At 43.4% G+C, this 15,488-nt stretch overlaps 1 protein-coding gene and 1 long non-coding RNA gene across 7 annotated transcripts in view; one reads left to right on the top strand and one right to left on the bottom strand.

The window, feature by feature from the left end:
• The window catches only part of FAM151B (family with sequence similarity 151 member B), a 38,702-nt gene that overhangs the window by 13,497 nt on the left and 9,717 nt on the right, over positions 1-15,488 (bottom strand). The window contains exons 1-4 of one of the 6 annotated variants that reach the window (XM_043514953.1): positions 10,345-10,557; positions 6,388-6,513; positions 4,141-4,332; positions 1,278-1,443 (exon numbers count right to left, since the gene is read on the bottom strand). In XM_043514953.1, the coding sequence (XP_043370888.1) occupies positions 1,278-1,432 (155 nt within the window). In that variant the 5' untranslated portion in view covers positions 1,433-1,443; positions 4,141-4,332; positions 6,388-6,513; positions 10,345-10,557. The other 5 variants (XM_038403080.2, XM_043514951.1, XM_038403079.2 and 2 more) reach the window with 5 other exon arrangements.
• LOC122460311 lies at positions 9,736-12,481 on the top strand. Its single transcript, XR_006281555.1, has 2 exons — positions 9,736-10,783; positions 11,032-12,481. It is a non-coding gene; the product is annotated as an uncharacterized LOC122460311 (long non-coding RNA).

Raw genomic sequence — 15,488 nt, 5'->3', positions numbered from 1 at the left:
GGGTGGGTGGCCCTTTGGAAGGGTGACCAGGCCAAATTTGAATGAGAAGCGCTGTGACCCTGTGGACTAGGTTGCAATGGCCAAAGCAGAGAACTGGCCCCAGCCCTGCAGGACAGGAGCTACTGCTACGTGGTCAGTTTTTCATTTTATGTTGTTTTTAAAGGTTCTTTTCCTTTCTGTGTGTTACTTTGCATTTGTGAAATACATGAGGCTTTACCATCTGTTTTTGTACCAGGCTAGTTGCCCCTTCGCCTCCATGCTGCCTGAATGCCAGTGAGTTAGGGCCGCTTTGAGAGCCCTAGAGAGAAAGTCGCCCTGATCTCAGCTCCAGTGCCTGATGCCACAGTGGCCCCTAATAGCCAGAAGGATAAATTGCAGGGAAAATCCTGAGCCTGCACCCTAGGTTGAAGCACGCTCATTACAGATGGAATCTTTGAAGAATAACGTTAACACTCTCTAACAAATCTTCACTAAGCAAACTGCAGTTGCCAGAAGATTAAAATTTAACCAAATTTCAGTGGATTTTCACAGGAACAGCAAAAGGCACATCCATCACATAAAAGCAACCCACTGTTAAATTGCAAATCCATCTCCAAAGCATAAAGGCATGAGGACTTCTTGAGGAAAAGGTGGTAAAAATTATTTAACAACTTCTTCTTCCCTAATCTCATTCTCCAGAACAAACAAAAAAAACAGTAGCTTAAGTTAGATACCTGGCATGAAAATTTTCAGTCTGAACAGTTACAGTTTGGCAAAGTTAAAAGCAACTGAAAACAAGGTATTATAATAGAAAGTGCTATGCAACATTACCTATTGGTGATGCTATCAGCTCTGCCATACGCAATAATTACTATACAATATTTTAAATACAATAACTCTTTATTGCATATGCAATATTATTGGTAGTCTAAAATATTGTAAAGCCTTGGGACAAACAGCTTCACTGCATCCATTAATAAAAATAAGTTGTGTTTGAAAAATACTTCTCTAGTGCACAGATATTCATAAAAAGAAACCACACACACACACAAATAAAAAACAAGTTTTGGTACCATTTAGGATTAATCATTTATGATGGTACTGTATTTCATTATCACTTATTATGTTTGATTGTATTTCACCATTCAGTAATGCATACATTATAGTAAAATGTATTGTTAATAAAAGTTCTGTAAACAGAAGTTTGCCCTACAATGGACAGCACCAACACACAACCAGTAGGTGGTATCTATTAATAAATAATAATAGTGCAGAGTCCTTGTGAATCTTTTACATACCTCTTAAAATCCAGCTTGATGCCTTTTTTAGTGTTCACAATCTCATTTAGCCATGACTGCAATGTGTTGTCACTGTTTGTTTCAGGAGGATGAGCCATGATTGGTTCACCATTTCCTTCTTCCTCACCACAAAGAAGAATATCTGCTTCTACCATATGAGCAGCACCTGTTCATTTAAAACATTAATATTGTGACATATCCAGATCCCCAACTTTTCAGATTTTGTGCATGTATATTATATATTACACACAAAAACTACATTAAAATAACATTATAAGATTGCAAAGTCAAGCACTCCAAAGTTAGGAAATGCCTGTGCAACTTTAATTCAAGCTCCTTCTGCATATGCATTATGATAGTGTTTACTTATATGATCACATACTATTTATTCCACAAGACCCCAGCCTCATTCAGTGCACAGGATTGATGATACTCACTTGATGAACACTATTCAATATTTTGTTTTATCTCCATTGTTACACGTGTCCCTAGGCTTTATTTACTGCACACTATTCACTGTGCTCTGAATACAGAATTATTAGTTTCCCCATTGTCTTTTCTACAGGACTCATCGTTATAGTGTCCAAGTACTTCACAAACATTAATTGATTTACCTTGACAGCACTCCTGTCAGATGATCCCCCATTTTACAGATGCAGAGCTGAGGTAAAGAGAGATTAAGGTCAAAAGTGTCCACTAATTCTGGGTGCCCAATTTGAGATGATTTTTCATAGTACCTAGCATTATATAACATTTTATATGTTCAAAGCACAGCATTTATATGTTCAAAGTCAGTTGCAGCTCTGAGTATGCGGCACTTCTATAAATCAAATCCCAGGGTCTCAAGTTTGGGCATCCAGAAATGAGGAATCTGTGAATAGTGGAATTTAAGCAACTTGACTATAGTACCACAAAGGAATTTTGTGGCAGAGGTAGAATTCAGTTCTTCAGAGCAGCATTCAACTGCCTTAATCATGAGATCCTCCTTTCTCTTGCTGCAATCTCATTCACAAACACCTTCCAACTTGTGCAACAAATGAGGCAGGGGTCCTACAGACAACAGTCTCCTTCACTACACAACCCAGAGCAGGTCTGTCATGTGCACTGAATGAAGCAGTGGTCCTGTTCAAAAAATAGTATGATCACATAATTAATGTCTGTATCATAATGAATATGCACAAGGGTGCCAAATTAAGGATGCACAGGCATTTCCTAACTTTGAATCCTTGGCTTAGCAACTGCACTGTTCTTTTAATGTACATTTTTGTATGTAATTTCTTAGGTTTTTAAAAAATCAAACTGAAAAAAACCAACAGAAATTGCATCATGTGACATCATATTTACACTTATACGGCAGATCAGAAGTTTTAGAATGTTTAAATCATAGGCGTTGAGTTTCTAATCTGCTGGGGGTTGCTCCCCCCGGCTCCAGCCAGGCGCCATCCCCATTCCACCCCTTCCCCCAAGGCTCCACCCCTTCTTGTGTCTTCCCAACCCCTCCCCGCCTCCTCCCCCGATCAAGTTGCACCCTTGCTCCTCCTCCCCAGAGCCTCCAGACGGTGCGAAACAGCTGATCTGCAGTAGGTGCTGGGAGGAAGGGGAGGTGCTAATTGGCGGGGCCCACCAGCGGGCAGGAGGTGCTGCGGGGAGGGGGAGGTTCTGCTATGGGGGCTGCCAGTGGGTGCTCAGCACCCACCAGTTTTTCCCTATGGGTGCTCCAACCCCAGAGCACCCACAGAGTCGGCACCTTTAGTTTAAATCCACTGGACAGACCATTGCCATTTGAGCTAATGGAGTAAATGATAGCAATAGTTGATTGTCATCCTCTGTGACAGCACTAGATGGAGATGAGACATGGTCACTGGGTTTCACAATATGTGCTGCCAGCAGACAAATGGTGAGACTCAGGAATCTCGGGTTCCACTCCAGACTCTGGAGAAGAGTGTTCTCTAGTGGTCACTGCAAGCTTGACCTTTTGTGCTAAATCCCCTCCAACATGTCTTTATTGCAGTATTGTCTTTTCCCCATCTCTGGCTCCTCGCCCCAGTTCCTCATCACAATCCTGTTCTCCTTGCCCAAACAGTCCCAGTCTCCCCTGATAGACTCCCTGTCTAAGCCCAAGTCTCCACCCATGTCCAGTCCCAATCTCCTTGCCCAGCCAGCCCAATTCCCCACCAGCTCTGACTTCTTGTCCCTTGTCTCCTTGTGCAGTCAGTCCCCATTTCGTCTTCCCAGCTGATCTGATCCGTCTCTTCCCAACCTCTGGCTTCCAGTCATCTCCACAGTTCCAGCCCCTCTCCCCATCCAATCTCAGTCCAATCTCCTCATCCACCCCTGCCTTATCCAGCCAGTCCCAATATCCCTGCATACCCTATCTGATCTCAGTGTCATTGTCCCTGGCTCCCTTCCCGCAATAGCTCCAGCCTCTCCTCCTCCGTGGCTCCCATTCCTCTTTCCCAACCAGTCACAGCTCCCATGCTCCACCAGTTCCCAGTCCTAGCCTCCTTGCCCAATCAGTCCCTGTCTCCTTCCCAACAACATCCAGTCCCAGTTTCTCTCTCCCCACCTGGCTCCCAGTCCTAGTCTCCCCCTCAACCCAACGCCCCCCCCCCAGTAATTGTCCCACCAAGCTCCTAGTCCCAACCTACTCCTTTCCCTCACCCTAAGTCTTGCTCCTGTCCCTTCTGTACACAAGTCAGGTAGCTTCCTCCTTCACACTGTCTTGGCAACAGAAGAATGGGGGTCATTGAGAGCACAGGCAAGACAGTCTCCCTGCTCTCAGTTCCGGGACCCAGTCCCACACCAGGCTGGAGAAGCAATTACAGGAAAATTCCTTCTGAGTTCTGTAGCCAGGGGAATGTACAATGTCACCCTGTAGGGCTGATGTACACAGAGTCTGGTCAACACTAAAAGTTGCAAGGGGATGGACCATGCTCAGTTACTCTGTGAAGACAGTGCATGCTCAGTTCAGTGACAAACAGGAGCTATGAAGGAATGGAGCATGCTTATTCATTCTATGGGTATGGCGCACGTGCAGTCTGGTCAGCACTAGGACCTAGAGGGGATGGAACATACTCAGTGAGGATAGAATTTTAAGAGATTTTAGCTGCTAAACTTTAAGAAGTCTCTACTAAACCTGTGTGAACTGTAGTTTTTCAAAGGCTTATAGCTCAACCAAATTTGCATGGATTTTCACCCAGGAACAGAAATGGCATATCCCTCATAAGGCAAATTTCAAGCTCCTTCTCCAAAACATGGGTGTAACAGAGTTTCTCAAAGAAAAGGTCTCCAGATTTTTTTTTTAATATGGCCAAAATAACTTATCTTTCCTTAGCCCCATTCTCATAACTGACTGAACAATCCTGGCTGAAACTTTCCAAAACAATTCAGCCTGAGACAGATAGCCAGCATGGAGAACTTCAGCCCAAATGTTAAAAATGGCAAAGTTATAAGAAAAGGAAAAACAGGCTCTTATAAAGGAAAGTGTCGGGCAATCTTAATAGGCAGTCCTACAGCCCTACCTAGAATATATATATGCACATATACATATTTTAAGTTACTTAGATTTTAAAACTTGAGACATAATATGAGACATAACTTTACTTTCAGTAAGCAGCAGAGTAGCTGAGTTACCTATTTTCCTAATTCCTTCACAAATCTAATTAATTCCACTGGAAACAAAATCTAATAATTTGAGGTAATTAAATCTTCATGAAGGAAAAAAAATACAGTTCAGAGCTTCTAAGAAAGATTATCCAATAATTAAAATATTTTAAATCTTTATTTTAAAAAGCAATTAATAGAAGATGATGATCTGTTAATGTAAGACCACAAATCCTTGGAACCCTCGACTGTTTGCAAAACCTGTTGACTCCATGTTCCCAAATGTAACTGATGACTAGATCACAGTCCTCAGTATTAACTAAGATAGAAGCAGAAGATCACCACTATCACTCCAGAAAAATGAATGAAGCCTATTGGCAGATATTTTTGTATTCTCTATCTTGATGAGAATGACAGATTTTGGTGACAATTTTGGGTAGTTATCTGCATCAGTGTATCACAGAATAGCTCACACAAGTTCAATTAAAGCGTGCAAAATCAAAATTCTTCTATCATTGTTGGCAGATATCAAGTGAACTCAGGAGTGGATTCAATATTAAGATTATGGAACTATTCACATAACTACACTTTGGTCAGATTTTCTTGGATATATACCACAAAAGGAACATTGGACTTATTTCATTTGATTTCATCTGAATGCACTGTTCACATCCATAAGTGGAATTCTGGACAGTGGCTTATCTGCCAGCAATGAGGACTGACCAGTTTGCACTTTGAAAGTTCCACTCAAGGTCTATTAATAAATGACATCTTAAACTGGATAGGGACAAAAACAGGGTGGTCACTTAAGAGAAGACAACAGAGAGTAGTTGTTGATTTAGTTGACAAAATAACTGGTTAGCAATTATTAAAAATCAAGCAGAAAAATATCAGGTGGATAGTCATAATCAATGACATCTTGAAATGTACTATGCTACTTCAGCTCATGACAAAGATACAGGTTATTTTTGGATGCAGCGTTCACCAGCAAGATTGTTACCTTTGTGCCTTCAACAGCAGTGAATACACCACTTAGGAAGACAGCTTGGGTGACAGATTGAACAAAACTATTACTTACCATATCCATACTTGTGCTTTGTCAATATGGGTGACAGCACAACTAAACTAACTTTTATGGTCACAACAGAGACACATTCTATATTTAATAACCAAGTCTCAACATCCTTACAAATGTAGACAACAATTCAGTATGAGGGGTAACAGTCTTGATAACAGTCAAATCACTTGCATTTGGCAGATGTGCTTCTTGGGGTGTAAAAATATCAAAGTACGCATTTAAACAAATAAAGATTGTTTACCCAAAAGAACCAAACTGAGCACATCCTTTCCACAAATTCAAATGGAATTTAATTACATCTTAACTTTGGACTCTGCAACACACTAATCTATGTTATGTCGCCAAACTAAGATTATAGCATCATAAAAATATTTTATGTGAAAACAATATTGATAGATCCATTTTTCAAAATACACATACAATACTTACTTTGTATTGCCTCTTTCATTTGTGATTTATTGTTTGCTGCATGATACCAGATGATTTCTGCTCCATCTCTGGTTTTAATCTGGTTAGTGTTCAGAAAATAATCCAATACATTTTCACTCCAAGATCCTATGTCAATAATATTTAAAGTAAGTACTGCATACATGAAGAAAAGTTTTAAATACTTTCTTACCATTGCAACTGAAAAAGGAAGAAAGACATCAGAAAAGAAGAGACTAAGCAGATGCCTTTCCAATCCTGCTTTAAAAAACACAATCCACATACTACATGAAGTCCAAATTCAACTTCTTTCTGGGGATTTAGTTTACTAGCAAAGAAAATAAGACAAAAACCTTCTCCTGGTCTTGGTTGTTCCTAAAGTTCCTCCCAAAAGACTATTCAGTCCTCACATTTGATCTTCTCTTTTCATGGTTCAGAGTAGCAGCCATGTTAGTCTGTATTCACAAAAAGAAAAGGAGTACTTGTGGCACCTTAGAGACCAACACATTTATTTGAGCATAAGCTTTCGTGAGCTAAAGCTCACTTCATTGAAAGCTTATGCTCAAATAAATTTGTTGGTCTCTAAGGTGCCACAAGTACTCCTTTTCTTTTCATGGTGTAATTTGCACTTCTCTTATAAACAGTGAGGTAGCATGTAATTTACTAAATGCATCCGATGAAGTGAGCTGTAGCTCACGAAAGCTTATGCTCAAATAAATTTGTTAGTCTCTAAGGTGCCACAAGTACTCCTTTTCTTTTTACCTCTGCTCAGTAAATCAGCAGGATTAGCAGCTACTAACAGAGTGGGTGTATGAAAGATAGTATCCTGTAACATCTTGGACAAACCTTATTTAATTGAGTTTAATACCTTGGGAGTCCATTGTATGAAAAATGCTATTGTCTGTGTTTTACTGAGGGATTGTATGTATTTCCATGGAACAGTAAATAGAATAACCGTAGGGGATGATCAGGCAAATTCATTCAGGTTGTAACAGCTCCAGAGAAACACTCTCCTCCCCCCTGGGTAAGGTCTACATATACTAGTTCAAACTAAATTCTCCAGGGAACAACAGACCAAGAAAAGATTTTTGGATAAATAGCCTTTTAAATGGGCTCTGTGCCACCTTTCTGATTTAAGTGACAGGATTACTGGTCCAAGATAGGCCCCAATCCTTAGGGAAAGACTGAAAGGATTTTGACCTACTGAGGCCCCATAAAACTAAGTGCTTGTTCTGAGCTGAAGCTGTGATGAACTTATGACCACAGTTCCCATCATCACTGTGTGGGGTCTGAAGGACTAATTGCCAACCAGAGCCCTTGTTGAAGTGAGAGGGTGATCTCTAGTAAACTTATTAGCATGTGTATAGATTTTATTATTTTTGATACGTTTTCTCTGTAATGCTTGCTATCTTAAGACTAAAACTACTTGCTTAGAAACAGCTGTGGGTAATTTATGACTAAGGCTATGTTTTAGTCACAGGTATTTTTAGTAAAAGTCATGGACAGGTCATTGGCAGTAAACAAAAATTCATGGCCTGTTACCTGTCCATGACTTTCACTTCATACCCCTGACTAAAAATTGGGGGCAGGGGCTCTTGGGGTGCCACAGGTACTCAGGGCGGGTCGCGGTCCAAGGGGGCATTACTGGTGCTCAGGCTCCCTACCCAGCTCCTGGGAAGCGGCAACCTCCGGCTCTTAGCTCCATGTGCTGCTTCCGCTCCACCCCAAGCCCCAGTTCTGCAGTTCCCATTGGCTGGAAACCGCAGCCAATGGGAGCTGTGGGGGCAGTGCCTGCAGGGGGAGGCAGCACATGGAGCTAGGAGCTGAGGGAGGGGAGTTTCTGTCACCCTTCTGGGGAGCCCCCCCTCTTCCTCCAGTGAGCACCATCTCAGACCCCAATCCTGAGCCCCAAACTCCTGCTGCTGGGAGGTGGGGGGGGGCAAAGACTGCTCCAGCAGCAGCTGGTGCGACTGGCCCAGGGACTGCCTGAGCTGCTCAGGTGGCTCCCAGGCCAGCCACACGGGCCGCTGCAAAAATTATGGAGGTCACGGAAAGTCACAGAATCTGTGACTTCCCTGACAAACACTGAGCCTTACTTATGACTGTGGCAATCACAATACCATCTCTGAGAAGTGAGGCAGACCTACTTATGCAGTCTGTCTTTTGCTAGGAAAATCACAGTATAGTCAGGGAACTGTGCAATATCCTGGTCAAGAGGGAGAGAGATGCAAGAAAGGCAACAGCTAGGGAGCTAGAAGCCTGAGAATAGTGCCCTTGCTGAACCACTAAGGGGAAACACAAGTTGCCCTGAACTGTGACAAAGTGTTTCAGTAAACACTGCCAGTTTGTTACAGGGAGGAAGTGAGAGAGGGGCTAAAATATAAGAGAGGGGAAAAAGAGACTGAGGGGGAAAGATTGCTATTGAAATCAAAATTCCCATTTATCCACAATTCTATAATCCTCTCTCACCTGTTGTAGTCTCTTCTTCTACCTTCCGTTGGCAGGAAAATGATGGTATAATAGGTGCAGTACTACAGAGATTTTAACTATAAAATCTCCCTGGTTTTATAGGTGCTTCAGTTGCCCTTATGACCCTCACCATTATGGCATCTTCCTTTCATTCATCTGAACTGTGTTAATCTATTCTTCTGGCATCACCCTGGAAGCATCAGATAGTAAATTCTGATTGTTGTCCCATTATTACAACGTACTTCCCATTAAATCTCTGCGTGAGACTATTTTTAATTCCACTACCACTGTTATGCCAGAAGGTCCCACTGCAGGGCTCTACACTAATCCCATACAGAGCTCTACTTCCCATACAAATTCCCTGTTGATTCAGCAGGAAACAAAAATCTGATAAACACAGAAAACTCTTTTCAGATTAAGGTTGCAGTCTCCTAGTCTGAGGGCATATTATCTTTCAGGAGTGAGAGTTTTTAAAAACAACAAACCACCTGATGTAGAGTTTTGTTGCATTTCTCAAATAAAGCACCAAAACTATTTTCATTTTGCCACCTGGATATACCAGCCCACCATCTTCCTGATGTATATCTACTATCAAAACTGCAACAAAGAATGCTCATTTTCAAATTTGTTTCATATATAGAGAGCCCTGCAAATCATGGATATCCATTTTATATGGATCAGATGCGGACCCAAATTTTGTATCTAGAGCCCCGCAAATCTGCGGATAACTGCTTTATATCCATGGACCATTTTTTTCAGATGCAGATACAAATTTTGTATCCAGGCAGGAATCTATATATATAGATCTTAGATACTACGTATGATGATTTGCCAGCACACTGTTGTTTTTTTCCACTAAGCTGTTCTAATATGATTAGGGGATGATGTCTGTGAAAGTAACATGCTAACTTTGTATAATGATACTTGGATAATTGGTTGGTTCTACCCTTAAGGAGGAATGAGAGATGACTGCCTCCATTCAATGCCTTCTGCCTCAAGCAGGAATTCATAGAATCCTTTTGTGTCCTGTATAAACAAGGCTGTAAAGCAGCACACCATTGTACTATTAAGACGTTCTAGTTTTTCTGATCATTAATGAGATTGGACTGTTGCAGATGAGTCAGATAGTTTGGGTGCCTTGTTTAAGAACTGCAATCTTGATGCTGCAGTTCCTGATTTTATATTTTCTTCAGATCTCAATATTTATGCAAGGTAAGGCATGCTCACACTGCTGAGTTACCTGTGACTTCAATTCACCTCCACAAAAATTCAGTAAGAAAATTTCTTTAGTTTAGCTAGTCATAGCATGGAAATGGAGAGCAAAGAAAATGGGGGGGGGGATGAGAGGGGGTGTTACCCTTCTTGACATTGGCTGGAGCAGAAGTTAATTAACCTACACCTTTTAAAATCCTTAGAAGGGTAGCCATATGGAGCTTGCCAGGAGCATCCCAAGCCCTAGGAACTATAAGAAAAATTATCGAGCCCCCTCACACTCCAGGATCTATGCTCGTGGACACCCACACGCAGGAAGGCCCCTAGCAGCAGAGAATTGCAAACTTTTTGCTGGGGTCTGAGGCGCGGAATAGAGAGGTTGGCGTAGGGAGCAAAGGGGCAGCTCCCTAGGACAAGACAGCCCATGGAGGATGCAGGAACGTTTCCGCCCCCCTTTGATACAGCCCGCGGGTTTTTTAATTATGCTCCATAGGCGACGTGACGCAAACACGCTCGGATTCATGACGTCATGTCACAAACGACACTAGCGTCACAAAGCAGAAATTTGAAGTCTCTCTCCCCTCACTTATTTTCTCCGGTTCCGGTGGGTTTTCCCCGCCATTTAGTCTGCGGGTAGGGGTCGGTTTTCTGTCCAGACGCCCTGCAACTTGAGTCCTCCCGGCCAGGCCATACCCCCAAAGCCAGCGCCCCTAGGCAGGTTTCAGAGCAGCAGCCGTGTTAGTCTGTATCGCAAAAAGAAAAGGAGGACTTGTGGCACCTTAGAGACTAACAAATATATTAGAGCATAAGCTTTCGTGAGCTACAGCCCACTTCAGTGGAAAATACCGTATTTTCCACTGAATGCATCGGATGAAGTGAGCTGTAGCTCACGAAAGCTTATGCTTAGATATATTTACTAGTCTCTAAGGTGCCACAAGTCCTCCTTTTCTTTTCGCCCCTAGGCAGAGCCTCTTGCCCGCGCCAGTCGGCTTCCTTCTCCAGGAGACTTGGGAAGGGAGTTGGTTTGCCAGGGAATCGGGGCTACCGCCGCCCCGCAGAGCAACGCACGCAGCGAGCGCCGAAGGACCGGGCAGCGAGCGCCGAAGGACCGGGCACTGGCGCTGACGACGCCTCAGGGGGTCCGGGCGGGGACAAGCGTGTGACGGGGCGCCTGGGATGGCAGGTACGGCGCGGAGCTGGGCTCAGACGATGCCTCCGGCGACTGAATAATCCCTCGCCCTAACCCTAGCCAGGCCTCATCGCCCTACGGCTGAGCCGAGCGGCGGTTGGTTCACCACAGCCCCGGTACCGCAGCCCGCCCAGCAGGGGGGACCCGGCTCTTACCCAGCTCCCTCTCCATTGCTGGCCGCAGGCGCTTGGGGTCCTGCCGGCTTAGCCCCGCCTCCTGTGGCCGGCACTCGATTCGGCCTGGGCCTCGGGGCGCAAGGATCCGGGATTCCCCTCGCAACAGCGGTTACGCCTGTGCGGCAGCGCAGCGTCTCGTGACTACCTTCTCGGCCGGGAGCCATCTTGCTCCGCGAAAGAACTAGTTCCTAGTTCTTGCTGCTTCCTTCCCAGGTGCCAGGGCGGGAAACCCCGCTGAGGGCCCAGTTGGCCACACCGCGGCCCGCCCAGCAGCCGAGCCTCAGGAAACGCAGCCGCGCGGTAGCAAGGCCGGGAGAGGCCTCGCTGGCACGTGGAGGGGCAGGTGCGGCTGAGCCAGGCCCGTGGCAGCAGGGTGATGGGGCAGGAAGACGGATTAATACCCCAGCCCCCGCGAAATGGCAATTTAAGGGAAAATATTAACGGGTCACCATAAACCCAGTGCGCGCTACTATCGCTACCCTACGTCACCCCAGGGAGCTGGGGCGGCGGCATCACTGCAGCGTTCAGGGAGCTGCCCTGTCCCCTTCCGCGGGGAAGTGTCCGTTTAGGGCCAGGGCCGGGGAGAGGAAGCGCTGCCCGCTCCAGCCCTTACCCTTGTTAAAAAACGCTTAACGGGGCACGAGCCCTGAGCCTAGAATTGTGTTAAAAGGGGGTGAGCGCCCGGCCCTAAAACAACTTTGCCCCGTATTTTTACATTCTTAAACAAGCAGCACGGAGCCTGGTTTAATGCCCCAACTGCAGCCTTAAGAATAAATGGGAAATTACGTTCCACGCCGCCCGTTAGCCAAGCGAAGATGAAGGCAGGCAGTAAAGAAGCTGTAGAAATTGGCACAGGCTGGGTAGAGGAGGGAGTTTTAACACCTTTACAACACAAACAATTATAATGAACGCTTTAAGGTAAAGAAACATGTAGTCATAGAAGCAAAGTCAAATCTCTATTATAAGGTGTAAGCCTAAATGTTTTAAAGAGACTGTTGTTTCTAGAGCAGTTGTTAAAAGGAGTAAAATTGATAACTATTAAAAAAAAATTGGACATGGACTGTTTTGTAGACATGTGTACTTTGATTATTGAATAAATAATAATTAAACCATCTATTTGTCTCATCTAGTTTTGCTGGGGACAGAGTTGATGCATTATTTTTTCCTCTAACTTCCTAATTTTGTTGGAACCATTCCTTGAGCTTCTGGAACAATTTTTCTTTTGCCCATCCGAGGCCTTCAGTAGTAGAGCTAGTAGTAAATAAGAGTAATTAATTTATTTGAATGGGACCATTTCTAAAAGGAAGCCCCTGGAACGTGGTAATAAATATCCAATCATTTGTAAAATTTGGTGATAAACCACACCCTACTAATCAGACTGGACATGTCCATCATATGAATAAAAGCACCTCTTTCACAATTTCTCTCATATTTATTCCCATTTAATCTCTATTTTTTTTAACCTGACTTGTGCACAGTATTGTTGAAATACTATGTTAAATGTTCTTTCATCAGGCAGTAGAGGCGGTTGCTGGTTCTCTTTTCCATATCAAAACTCATTCATCTAAGGAAACTAATCTATCCAAATCCTATTCTGACCATGTCATAGATGGACATATCTTTGTTAGGAAAGTTGTATGCAAAGACAAGTTAGTTATATTTATGTTTCCAGCAGAAGCCATCACTTGTATTAAAGTTAGTTCTCTCTATAAAACAACTCTCTAGAAAAGATGAGAAAAATACCTATGGAAAGGTTACTAACCTTGTACAGTAACTGGAATTCTTTGCAAAAAGAAAAGGAGTACTTGTGGCACCTTAGAGACTAACAAATTTATTAGAGCATAAGCTTTCGTGAGCTACAGCTCACTTCATCGGATGCATTTGGTGGAAAAAACATCCACAGCACAGCTGTGGTAGCCACAGCACCACTCCCAGCTCCAGGGCTTGGACACGAGTAAAGGAGGGGGCACAAGGTAAAAAGTTTGGGGACCACTGAAATAGGGCAACAGATGTGCCCTAAGATCTGTCAAGTGGGCTATGACCCTAGGTGGGTATGTCCCATTAGCAACTGCATAACAGGAGAGCATGCAGCTGGAAACCCACTTAGTCTCTCTGTGGACATTGGTGTTCCCTTAGCTCTGTCCACTGTAAATAGAGTCTTGGGGAGGCTCTAAAAGGTTTAATCCTGTCCAAAGAATAAGCTAGTGATCTCCTAACATCCAAGGTGTGATGGGCAGCATTTACCTAGTCTGATGGGGTCTAGGGTGGAAAACTAGCAGATGAATAGCCTGATTGATATGGAAGTCAGAGACCACTCTGGGTAGGAATCACAGATGTGGTCAGAAGGATACCGTGTCCCTAAAGACAACAACGTAATAGAGCTTAATACGGTTGCTCTCAACCTTTCCAGACTACTGTATCCCTTTCAGGAGTCTGATTTGTCTTGTGTACCCCCACATTATAACTCACTTAAAAACTATTTGTTCACAAAATCAGACAAACACAAAAGTGTCACAGCCATTACTGAAAAATTGCTCATTTTCTCCTTTTTACCATATAATTAGAAAATAAATTGGAATAAAAATATATTTCAGTGTATAGTATATAGAATAGCATAAACAAGTCCTTGTCTGTATAAAATTTTAGTTTGTACTGACTTCGGCAGTCCTTTTAATGTAGCCTCTTGTAAAACTAGGCAAAGATCTAAACGAGTTGATGTACCCCCCCGCCCGCTGGAAGACCTCTACGTATCATGGTTGAGTACCACTGACTTAATAAACCAACCTCCTAATTCAGCAACTCTTCAAGCTGAGGTAATTGCCACTAGAAGGACAGTTTTCATGGAAAGTTTACAAGCGTACAAGTAGAAAGTTTCCCATAGAGAGGTTTCATCAGAGAATTAAGAACCAAGTTCAAATCCCAAGTGTGGGGGGGATTCTCAGACATTCAGGAAAAGATTCAATAGATGGGAATTTGGAAGTAGCAGGATGAGCAAATACCAAGAAACCTTCCACAGGAGAAGTCTTTAAACCATGATTTGAGGATTTCAATAGCTCAGACATAGGTGAGAGGTTTATTGCAGGAGTGGGTGGGTGAGATTCTGTGGCCTGCATTGTGCAGGAGGTCAGACTAGATGATCATAACTGTCTCTTCTGACCTTAATATCAAGAAGTCTATGAGAATGAAATGGTGTGATGGCCAATAGGTGGACTTTAATGGGGCTCAAAGAGAGACTTCTTTTCTTCAGCGAACAAAGATACTCCAGAGCCTCCAGGATGGAACAGTTGACAGGAGACAGGTGATATTAAGTGCACCAGTGATGAAATTTTTTCTATTTCCCAAGGTAATTTTTCCTAGCAGATTTTCTGGTGTTCATTAGGACTTTTTGAATCTCTCTGGAACAGGAGAATTCTAGACCCTAGAGCCATCTAGCAATCAAGCCTTGAGCCATAGTGTTCAGGCTGGGATGACAAACATTCCCCAAAGCCTGAGTCAGAAGACTGGGCATCAGCAGGAGACTGATGGCTGGCCGAGAGGAGAGGTGAAGCTGGTAAGGAAATCACACCTGTCTTGCCCAGAATGGTGTAAGAGTACCATGGTTTTGTCCTGTTTGATTTTATTTAGAAATCCTGATGATTAGCAGTGTTGGAGGAGATTCTTCGACCAAGAAAAGAGAAAGGCATCCCCCAGAGAAAGGCAACTAAGGCCTTCCCGGGAGCTTAATTTCATACATTTCTGGTTGGCAGTGATGGTAAAAAGGTCTCCAATGTTCAGAAGACCCCAGATAAGGAATACCTGTCTGAGTGTGGATCTGTCAAGTTCCCAGTCTTGATCTTGACTGAAGTATTAATGAGTCAGTTATCTAGGGTGTTTTGAAAGCTAGGCAAACTGCTGAGATGAGGATTCAGTGGACTGTGCACCATTCCATAACCTGACTGCCTTTCAGCAGAGGGAATAGGATCTTGTTCCCCCTGTCAATTTATGTAGTATATACTGGCCTGGTTGTCTGTCATTATATGGACAACTGGGCATTTTATCATGGGGAGAAGGTGGTGGGA

Source organism: Dermochelys coriacea, chromosome 5 (genome assembly GCF_009764565.3).
Source record: "Dermochelys coriacea isolate rDerCor1 chromosome 5, rDerCor1.pri.v4, whole genome shotgun sequence".
Taxonomy (NCBI): domain Eukaryota; kingdom Metazoa; phylum Chordata; order Testudines; family Dermochelyidae; genus Dermochelys; species Dermochelys coriacea.
Note: the sequence above shows the minus strand (reverse complement) of the source record. Positions and strands in the feature narration are given on the sequence as shown.